Genomic DNA, 11060 nt, shown 5'->3' with positions numbered 1-11060 from the left:
TGAGTTCTACAGCCAGCCGTAGAGCTACATGCATACGTGCACACACACACACAGAGCACGCGCACCAGGAGGATAGTATCTCCTTCCTACATGTGAGGAAACCGGTTCCAAGGGGTTAATAAAATGGCCTGGCACCACACAATACCAGCAAAAAAAATCAGCAATTGCATCCTCTGCTGCCTGACAGCACATTTTCTGAAGTTTCACACGAGCTGTTTCCTAGGTAACCACCACCCAGCCTCCAGGACTGTCTGCATAATCAGGGAGGGCGCCGGATGCAGCCAACATCTCTCAGTTCCCGCATCATCAATAGTGCAGCCCTTTGTCAGGGTGTTAATGTGGCGAAAGCAGAGAGCCCAGAAGCTTGTCCGTGGGATTCTATTTCAAATGAGATATTTCTACTCACTGAAAACCCGATTCATTGAGAATCTCGCCTGTCAGCACATTGAGCTGGTTCCTATTTTTATTCACTCCCCTGCCTTTTCCTTTTCTCGCAGGCTTTTTGTTCTTGCAGCGAGTAGTGAGTACTCCTTATTCATATGAGCCTGTGACCTTAGAGAAATGCCAGCATCTCTCCAACTCCCTGCCCCCACTACAGGCAAACGGCTCCCCTGAGTGTCCAGAACAGGGACCGGAGCTAGCATCCTGGTACGGCGTCTTTGCTTGTTGGGTTCTGTCTTGTGATGGCTGCTGGGATTAAAGAATTTCCTCTCCCTGCCCTGTTGCAAGAGACAGGCTTGGGCTGGGAGACTGACTAGACTGACTAAGCACGGGGAACAAGGGTTGCTGCAGTGAACTCCCTCATTGCCTTTGACAATTTCATTTCTATCCATCCAGAGCATTTCCTTTACCCTTTTCTAACGCGCTGAAATGCACTTTGCTTTTATGAACAGCTCTCTTCTGACATAAATATTAATGAAATGCAAGATCAAGGATGCTGCTGAAAACCATTTTTCTTGGTAACGTTATATGAAAGAACAAGTTAGAAATGTCCCTTCAGGCCCCATTACATAGGGTCAACACCTTCACTTGCCATTCCAAATATTAGTGGTCAGCTGCAGGATGGCTGAGGGTCAAGGTGACAGGCACTAATCTAGAGGTGGCACTGACCTGCAGAGACTGGGAATGGTGGGCTTAGTTATAGGAGTGTGGGAGGCATTAGCACCCAGGGGTCTGAGGTGGTGGGCAAAGGTAGCTGGCACATCACTGGACATGGCTGTGTATCACCAAGTCAGACTTTTCATTCTGGACAGGGATTAGTGGCCAGATGGCAGGGTAGAGCTGACATAGTCCCAGAGCAGCGGAGCTGGCAGCTGATGATGCTATTGAATACCCATGACACATTTCTTGGGTGTGGTGATGGCATCATAGTTACATAAGAAAACATCTTTGTCCTTAGGAGGTGTGTGCTGAAACATTTAGGGTTAGGTGCCATGATGTCTGCAATCTACCTTCAAATAATTCAAAACAAAAAGTAAACATGCAAATGTGGCAAAATGAGCAAAATGTTAAAAATCGTTGAAGTTAGAGGAAGGGTAAGATAGGGCTGAAGATGCTATGTTTTCAACCTGTAGATTTTAAGGTTTTCTTTTTCAATTAATCCTTTTGAAGTTTTTCAAAAAGAGCTAATGATTAGTTCTAGGCCTGAAACTTGAAACAGTTCTCCTCATAATTGGCCTAGAGCTCAAAACTAGAATAAGTGGGACGGTTACTCTTCCCCCGACTTCCTCATCACAAAGCTAGAACAGTCCAGACAGAATGGAATGTGGTAAAAGTGCTGCCTTTAAACCCAACCAAGTAAAATGCATTTCATAAAGCAGACTGGAGAGTGTTATTTTATCTTTTGTGTTCTTATTCTCACATTTTCAATGCTAATTTGTTTTCCTCATCCAAAAGAATACTTTGATGACCTGTCCTGTGACTGGAAGTGGAAGTGTGTGCTGTCTAGAGATGACACTACAAAAATGGACAACAAGTCTTCTAGGACCCTGTGTGTGTCAGCTCTGGTAGCCTTGAGGAAGTAGCCAAATCACACACATCTGGCCACATGCATGTAATTCACATGAAAATACAAGCATTCTTTCTCAATTTTTTTTGACTAATTAAGATCTATTTATTTGTAATGAGTCAAAACACTACAATTGTTTAACACTGCGCTGGACACTGCAGAGATTTGGGGGCAGAAGGGGAGAAGGGCAGTTATGAATGTCCAAGCAGAACCTTCCAGAAGACTCTTCCTTTACTCTGTGGGGTACAAATAAAAATCACATGATCACCACTGATTCAGAGTAGAGTACACAAAGTGGGGCCTCAGCAGGCAGCCGACGTCAGCAGAGCTTCAGATCGGTTAGCACCGTCAAGGGAGGGGGAGCTTTCCTGTCCAGGGCTTGCCTTCATCTTGAAGATGAGGACAGCATGCCCCTGTGTGAGGCCAGGAGGAGGCCCTGGGCTGGCCCAGATACCCTGAGACCCCTGGGCTGGGAAACTCTGGGGGTGGGAAGGACTCAGGTCACTGAGGCTGTTCTCCCTCTTCTTCCTCCTCTGTGGCACTACCAGGGTCCTCTGCCAAGGCTCTTATGACGCTGCAGCTATGCTGGGCAGGATTGCTCTCCACCCACAGATGCTCTGGAGGGCAGGGCAGGCAGCAAGCGGCTTCTGGGGAATGCAGGGTGGAGGCAATTCTAGAAGCGTGGACGCATGGCTGCTGCCACCATACTTCCTGACCCGGGCATAGTCTCTCTGCGCTCAGAGGCGGATAGCACCCAAGGCACCTAACTGCCCCCTGCTCTCAGGGCCAGGCCCTACAAGTCCTCTGGCAGCCTTGTAGCCTGACATTGAGCTCAGCTTCCTCCTGTCTGCCTCTGGCCAGGCCTTAGGGCTGCAGCTCGTGTAAGATGAGAGAAGTGGGGAGAGGACCCCGGAGCCTCGGCAGCTCCTGTCCCTCAGCCCAGCTCCCAGCAGTAGGTCAGCTAAAGGGAGCATTCCATGATCCAATGGGAAGGGCAATCTTCCCAAGAATGTCCTCTGCCTTGGACATTCATGACTGAACCTTGCCCTACTTTTCCCTCCCTCCTGCCCCACAATCATTACAGCGTCCAGCTCAGGGTTGACCTGTACAGCAGGAGGTGCTGAGGAGGGGGAGCCGGCCTATTGTCTGACCATCTATGCTAGGGAGGTGAGCCCCAGAGGTCTGGGCTTGTGTAAAAGCCTCCTCCACTGAGCCCACCCCACACTAGCCCCTTATGGAGAGGCAGGGCCACCACCCATCTTCCAGGCTTCACTGGGCTATTTCTGGCTGGGAGCCTGGCATTACCTTAAGTGTGCCCCTTGTTCTGAGGCCCTTATGTCTTTAAGATGAAGTATATCCGTAATACTTGTGTTTCTCCCTGGCCCAGAATGTTCCCTCTAGCTAAACAGTAAGGAGCTGAAGGAATGGGCAGTGGACTGGGAGCAGCCCAGCAAGGGAGGCCTCTCTCTAGTGACTACCTGGCCACCTGTGGCTATGCTGCATGTACCTGGAGGCAAGACCAGGGTTCCAGGAGGAGGATGATGATGAAGGTTTTCAGAAGCAGAGAGCCTGATGGAGACAGGCACACCCTAGGCAAACCTAGGACACTCTGCTTTGGAGTCTGCAGAGCAAAAGGCCTGTAGCTGGGGCAGGTTGACAGGCCTAGCAGGTGGCTGTCAGCTCCTTTGTAAAGGACAGCAGTAGTTGGATGGGAAAGTGGGCTCAGCAGAGTGTTAAAGGACGAAGGATAGGGCTTAGTGGAGGCTGCCCGACTGGCATGGTCTGGCTGTTCTTGATGCTGCCCTTCACACAGAAGCCCAACCATGGCCAGAAGCTACAGAGCAGGCTACGGTCCTGGTGGTAGAACCCATGCGGGATGGGGCAGGGGCTCAGACTGGCTATGCAGAGCCCAGATGCTAGATGTAGTCTAAGATAATCCTGGGAGGGTGGCCACCACTGATGTAGAGGATGTGGGTAAAGCCATCTTTGAGGACTCCTCGGATGGAATAGTAAGAGGGGAGATAGTGAGACTGTTTAAAGTGTCTGTTCTTGTAGAAGTTTATTACTGTGTTGTTGGTGGTGAGGACATGGAGGTAAATAGCTTTGCAGTGGTCCTGGGCAGTGGTTGATGTGTGATCCTTTAAACTTTCAAGAGGGAATTCTTTCACTAGTCCCAGATTCAGAATGTACACAGCCTGTGTGTCAGCAGAGAAGTTAGAGGCTAGGATATCTCTACCCTCTTTATATATCCTGGTCCTGTTTTTAATTTCAGCTACTATCAGGTCCACAATGGCTCCTCTGCATGTTGCAGCAAGGGAAAAGAACTTCTTCTTGGATGTGATGTCACCATACCATGAGTCTGGGTACTGGAAGGGGAACCAGTCATTGCACAGCTGCTTCATGGTGGCTATGTCATTGTGGCAGAGGAGGCACAGGCTGACCTCACTGAAGGCACTGGGCAGCTCCCCTTCTGTCATTCATACCTCTAGCAGAGCCAGCAACAGCTGAGGGCTTCAGGAGGCTCAGTGTGTCCCCAGGGGAGGGGGGCTCAGAGAGCCGGAAAGTGGGGCACCGGGGAGTTATATAACCAGCAGGGCCCATCTAGCCTCCTGCGCCAGGTGGCGGCACAACCTGGGTAGTCTATATACAGGGTGCCCATCAAGTTCGTGCGCAATTACTATTTTAGATTATTTTAACTATGTCATGGATAAATAGCTCAAATACATAAAGACATGAAAATTGCATGACGATGTCAACTCTCTCACTGTACCGTAAGAACTTAAGGGCAGAAACAGTGCTCTTTTTATAGAAGGTGCCAAAAAATGTATATACATGTTAAGAATGGAAAAAAACTGTATTAAAATTATAATACACAAGGCACATTTGACTTCTGCAATTATAGGAGGTGCTCAAACATGAACTCATCTTTTGTTATCGGTATGAATTATTACAATTTTAATACAGTTTTCCTTTCTTAAAATGTGTATGCATTCTTTTGGCACCTCTGCATATAAGTGCCTAGTGCTATAAGTATTTGTTGAATAACTGAATAAATAAATGCTAAATGTAGAAAATAGAAATGTGATGATATTTGAATTCACAGCAGCCAAGGATCACACAAATCTATAACTTCATTGTTTTTATAAGTTATGATGTTTTGTAGGCTAAAGATAGCAGATTGATGTCCAATGCTCAGGGGGTAAGTGCTTAATTAATGATATAACATTATTAGCATGTAAAATATCTAGGTAGTTGAGTGAGGATTTGATGTAGATGCACAAAAATAAAACTAATGGTTGTGTTAGAGTGGTGGGATTTAGAGTGTTTTTTTTTTAGCTTGTCTACTATCTATGCATGAGGCAAGCAGACTGTGGCTGTTTTAATATATAAAAGAAATAGCACAACATGGAAAATAACTTGCCTCTGATCTCATAGGGTCTAGATTTAAAGATATGTGCCTTGACTTTATTAGATTGTTGGGAGGGAGAAGAAATATTGGAAACAATAAGATCTGGAATCATGCAGTATGTAATGCTTTTGCCTTTTTTCCAGAAACCAGTCAATAGTGTGAGCAGGAGGCTTGGGCAGGCAGGGATACATATAAAAATGGAGTATAACTTCCTGATAAGCAGCATAAATATACAGGAAGGGTAGAAAGTCAATTTGAATTAGAGAAATATGTCTCTTAAGAGTTCTGTCTAATACTTAACAAACTGTAAATCTACAGCGCCCATTTCTGTGCAAATGGGTTTGTCTGCAGATTCTGGAGTACTGTATCCTAGATTGTAAATGTTTATTAGCTTAGATTCATAGAGCTGCATGGATTTAAAATTAATGACATCCAATGATATTTGAGTGATGTTCATTCTCACTGATAATTAAGAAATATAAATAAAATGATGATGAGATATCATTTTTCACCACATTGGCACAGTTTTTAAATTGGATGTTCATTCTTGGAGAATACGAATTTTTATTACACACAGATAAATGAAAAATGTTAAGGCTTTCCTAAAATTGACCTTAATATCTAGTTCAAGAGTCCCCATTCTCTTTGGCAGAAACAGCTTCAACTTAGTCTATGTAGGAGACCCTTGGTCAACTTCTCAATCAATCTGAGGTTGATTCTAAGTTAGAAAAGTTGTATGTGATGGCAGGGCAACTGTAGACAGAGGGAGGTTACATTCTCCCTTCACTGTCATCAATCCAGGCTGTCACCCGTGGAGATGCCCATATCCCCTAGAGCCTTCTATTATAAAGTTCATGCTCACATATCCTGCCTTATCCCACTGTCTAGATAAAGAGGCCTCTTTGGTTTCCCTGGGGTTCTCTCAGTTAGCTCTATGTCCTTCCAAGTGAAAACATGGGCAACTCTCCAAATCTCTCCCACAATGTCCTGGGACCCAGTGAATCTCCACGGGGATGTCTCTGGATCTCTCAGCCTGGACATGCATCTTGCTGTTTCTACTCTACTACAGGCATGTCAAACTGGTGGGGGTGAATGTATTGGCATTGCTGTTTAAGAAATATGAACAAGGATCGGTGCCTGTGGCTCAACTGGCTAAGGCACCAGCCACATACACCTGAGCCGGTGGGTTTGAATCCAGCCCAGGCCCACCAAACAACAATGACGGCTGCAACCAAAAAATAGCCGGGTGTTGTGGCAAGTGCCTTTAGTCCCAGCTACTTGGGAGGCAGAGGCAGGAGCATTTCTTGAGCCCAGGAGTTGGCAGTTTCTGTGAGCTATGATGCCATGGGACTCTGCCCAGGGGGACAGCTTGAGGCTCTGTCTCAAAAAAAAAAAAAAAAAAAGAAAAAAAAAAGAAATATGAACAAGAGAGAAACCAGTATGTAGATTTCTGGCTTGTGAAAATATCCAGGAGTTTATTAGCTAGGATGCTTTGGGCTGCAAGTAACAGAAGACCCAACTGAAAATGACTTTAATAAGGTACTTATTACCTCATATAATAAAAACATTAGAGGAGTAGTTGTCAAAGTGTGTTCCAGTGACCCCTGGTAGTGGCGGGGTGGAGGTGGGGTTGGGGCTAAAACTCTTTCAAGCCATCTACACAGTCAAAGTCATCCATTCCATGTGCAAAATACTATATACGAAACAACTGTTCTCAGTCCATGGAAAATAGACACCCAATGACAGTAATCTCTGAAAGAGAAGCAACAAACTGAGCTCTACAATCATTGTTGTTTTTTGCCTGAGAGGCTTTCTACACCCTAGTGTAGGGAAAAGGAATCCAAGTAGAGCACAGCAGCTGAGAAGACAGAGGCAGGTGTTTGAAGGCTGAGGCGGGTTGAATTTTCAGTGATATATAAGTAAATAACTCCATAAATATGCATCATACCCTTGACGATTTGGGCTGAATGCTAGGTTGTGGTGTGCAGGTGAGATTCCACAAGGCTGTGCACAGAACAACTACCAAGGAAAAGAGCAATTACTGAGTAATTATAGCATACACAATACTGGAGCCATTTGAATGCTAAGTAGATACGTGGAATTATCTCAATCAACACCCAGGGCATTTGGTAGAAACTTCAGGAAGGTCATACCTTAGGAGTATAACTAAAATGGAACTAGTATAAAGGCCACTGTAGATCCACCCTAACAGAGCTTAAAAACAAGCCACAGAAAGATCATACTGATAAAATTGTGCAGGTAGTAAATTAACCACCTGTAAGAACTAAGTCCAAGAGTCCTTAAAAGAAGACAATGAAATCCAGATGTTCAACAATGAAATAAAAATGTCCAACATTCAATAACTAGACATGCAAAGAAGTAAGAAAATTTGACCCATAGGGTGGTGCCTATAGCTCAGTGGGTAGGGTGCCAGCCACATACACCAGGGCTGGTGGGTTTGAACCCAGCCCGGGCCTGCTAAAACAACAATGACAACTGCAACAACAAAAAAAATAGCCAGGTGTTGTGACAGGTGCCTTTAGTCCCAGCTACTTTGGAGGCTGAGGCAAGAGAATCACACAAGCCCAAGAATCTGAAGTTGCTGTGAGCTGTGACCCAGGGCACTTTACCCAGAGTGACAGCTTGAGACTCTGTTTAAAAAAAAAAAAAAAAAAAAAATCTGACCCATAATTAGGAGAACGATCAAGTCAATAGAAAGATAGCCAGAAATGACAGAGATTAAAAATGTAATTATCAGAAGGATTTAAAGTGAAACATCAACACAATGAGGATATAAATGGTAAAATAATGGATATTACAGTATGTATGTGAAATATAACTCAATTAAAAATAGGCTAGATGTAGTGGCTCATGTCTATAATCCTAGCACTTTAGGAGGCCAAGGCAAGAGAATAGCTTGAGGCGAGGAGTTCAAGAGCAGTCAGGGCAATATAGCAAGACCTTGTCTCTACAAAAACAGAAATTAGCTGGGTGTTGTGTTATACACCTATAGTCTCAGCTACTTGAAAGCTAAGGCAGGAGGTGGCTTAAGCACAGGAATCTGAAGTTGCAATGAGCTGTAATGATGCCCTTGCAATCTAGTCCAGGATACAGAGCAAAACACTGTTTCAAAAACAGTGAAAATCAGATCTATAGAAAAGAATGGAGAACACCAGAAATGACAAATAGGTGGGAGAATTTAAAAATGAGCATAAGGAGAGCAGAAAATTAAAGTACACATCTTCATGCCTACACACACACACACCTCGAATAGGATCTGTATCAAATTTTAAGACCTAAAGACTCCAACTAACTTCTGGACAACATGTGTCACTGTCCCTTCCACAGCCTGCATAACAACGGCTTGACCTTGACTCTGGCTATATACCTCAATTTAGATACTAGGTTTTGGTTGATGACACACAGAGAAAGGAGAGAAGGATCAGCCAGTCTTCTTGCGTTGACAGTGTTTAGGCCCTGTGGGGATTATGATGTTGTGTGCAATTCCTTCTTTAGGCCACTTTCCCTCTGCATTGCATAATGTTCGCTGTGTCCCTTGTGAGCTTCAGACAATTGGGATTCACCTTTTCCCTTAACTTGGTCACCTGGGAGTCTTAAGAATATATGTTATGTGAAAAACGCACAAACTGGAATGCGTTAGCCAAGTGCAGCCACCAAGATGATTCACACATGACTCGGAAAGTTGATTGAACTAGTTAGTCTTCTTGATTCTAGTTTCTTGACTGGAAAGTAGATGAGTCCTGGTCCTTCTTTGTCCTTCTCCTCAACCACTGGATCATCCTTTGGAAGTCATCACTGTGTTATGAACTAAAGATTATACCCTTCTCCCAAATTCATATATTGAAATCTTAATCCCCAAGGTGGTGTTCTTAAGCGGAGGGATTAGCACAAGGGAGCTGGCTTTCCACCATGTAAGGATATAAGGGTAACGTGGCCATCAGCCACCCTCACCACAACCTGGCCATGATGGAACCTTGATCTTAGACGTCCAGCCTCCCAAACTGGGAGAAATGAATTTCTATTATTTATAAGCCACTTGGTCTGGTCTATGGTATTTTGTTATAGCAGTCCCAATGGTATAAGGCACTCTAATACCATGTTACCACCCTGTTCAAAATCAGAACCGTCTTCCAATTTACAATTGCCTTTATTCACAGAGTGACTGCCAAAGTGTTAGTAATGAAGGCCCAGTGTCAGGGACCAAGGGAAAGAACTAAGGATTGAAGTAGGTGATGGGCTAGTAGCTGAGAAAAATGCCAAGTGTACAGAGATGCTGAACAACTGACATTTTCCTACTATTGCCAGAGGAATTAAAAGATCACCCTTCATTTTAGGCATTTGAATTACAAAAGTAATGCAATACCAAACATCAGAAGTTGGTTTAATAGTTTCTCCCAACCCCCAACACCATAACATAAAAATGAGTATATATACTGCTTCTTTTTTTTAAATTTTATTATTTTATTAAATCATAGCTGTGTACAATAATGCAATCATGAGGTAGAATGTGCTGGTTCCATATACAGTCTGAAATATTTTCACCGAACTGGTTAACATAGCCTTCATGGCATTTTCTTAATTATTGTGTTCAAACCCTTATACTCTACACTTAGTAAACTTCACCTGCACCCTTCCAAGATGCACCCTAGGTGTGGACCCACCAATCACCCTCCCGCCACCCTTCCTCCCCCTCCCTTCCCCTTCCTTGCCCCCTTTATATATTGCTTCTTAATCATGACCTAGAGATTTGGCTTCATGGAAACTTACAGCAAAGCCGATGACTTCAAATCTTCATTACATTACATTTTTAGTGATTCTATTTTATAACATAGAAACATGTCTTTGTTTTGTGGTGTTCTTGGTTGTATGTGTGCGTGGTTTGTGCATAAGGGTTGTGACTTCCAAACTATAAGAAAATGAAATATTTTCCCAAACCTTTCTCTCGTAAAAAGAAAGAATGGGCTTTGAGCCATTCAGTGACATAAAAGTGAAATGATTACAACAGCTGCCACATTAGGAAAGATTTAGCCATTCCAAACATTAGGTGAAGCAAGACAGAACTTGTTTGAGAAGCTGCAAAGAGTTTGGATTCCCTTTTCATCTCATGTATCCAAAGTTGAGAGAATTTCAGTGTGGGAGCAAATAAAAAATTCCCGGTACACCCCATTTCTAAGGGTAACATGGCCCCAGCCTTTCTTTACTTGCCTCCTTGGTATTCTCCTTACCCCGTCCTGGTAGGGTTGTTATTGATTCTGTCCTGACAGCTGAGCTGTACAATGTTACATACCACAGATGACGCACATTCGTCCTGGAACGTTTTCCATTCCCTAGCAGTCTTTGACCCAGCCCTTTGCCAGCTGCTGGAGTCAAAGCTAATGCCTCAGAAGCATATTAGCTCCAGTGGCAACTCAGATGGGAAAACCTGAGCCAAGGGCTCCTATCAGGAGCATCATACTAGACCAAAATGCAGTTCAACGAAAATTTGTTGACGGAGAAATGCCCGAGACATTTCTCTACACTTGGGAAACTTAAAAGTTTAGTAGAGAAAGAAACTGACAGAATTTCCATGTTAAATGATCAGAAACAGGGGGAGCCTGGGAAATCCACCTAGGTTCCAAGAAG

General features: G+C 44.1%; 1 protein-coding gene across 1 annotated transcript; it reads right to left on the bottom strand.

Annotated features, from left to right (window-relative positions):
• Window positions 1–3730: 3730 nt before the first annotated feature.
• LOC128594747 (N-alpha-acetyltransferase 60-like) lies at window positions 3731–4485 on the bottom strand. The gene is given in 2 exon segments (XM_053603637.1): window positions 3731–3909; window positions 3912–4485. Coding segments are annotated over 2 exon segments (753 nt in total).
• Between the last annotated feature and the right edge of the window lie 6575 nt (window positions 4486–11060).

The sequence above is a fragment of the Nycticebus coucang genome, chromosome 9, assembly GCF_027406575.1.
Source record: "Nycticebus coucang isolate mNycCou1 chromosome 9, mNycCou1.pri, whole genome shotgun sequence".
NCBI lineage: Eukaryota > Metazoa > Chordata > Mammalia > Primates > Lorisidae > Nycticebus > Nycticebus coucang.
This window is presented reverse-complemented; position numbering and strand designations above follow the sequence as displayed.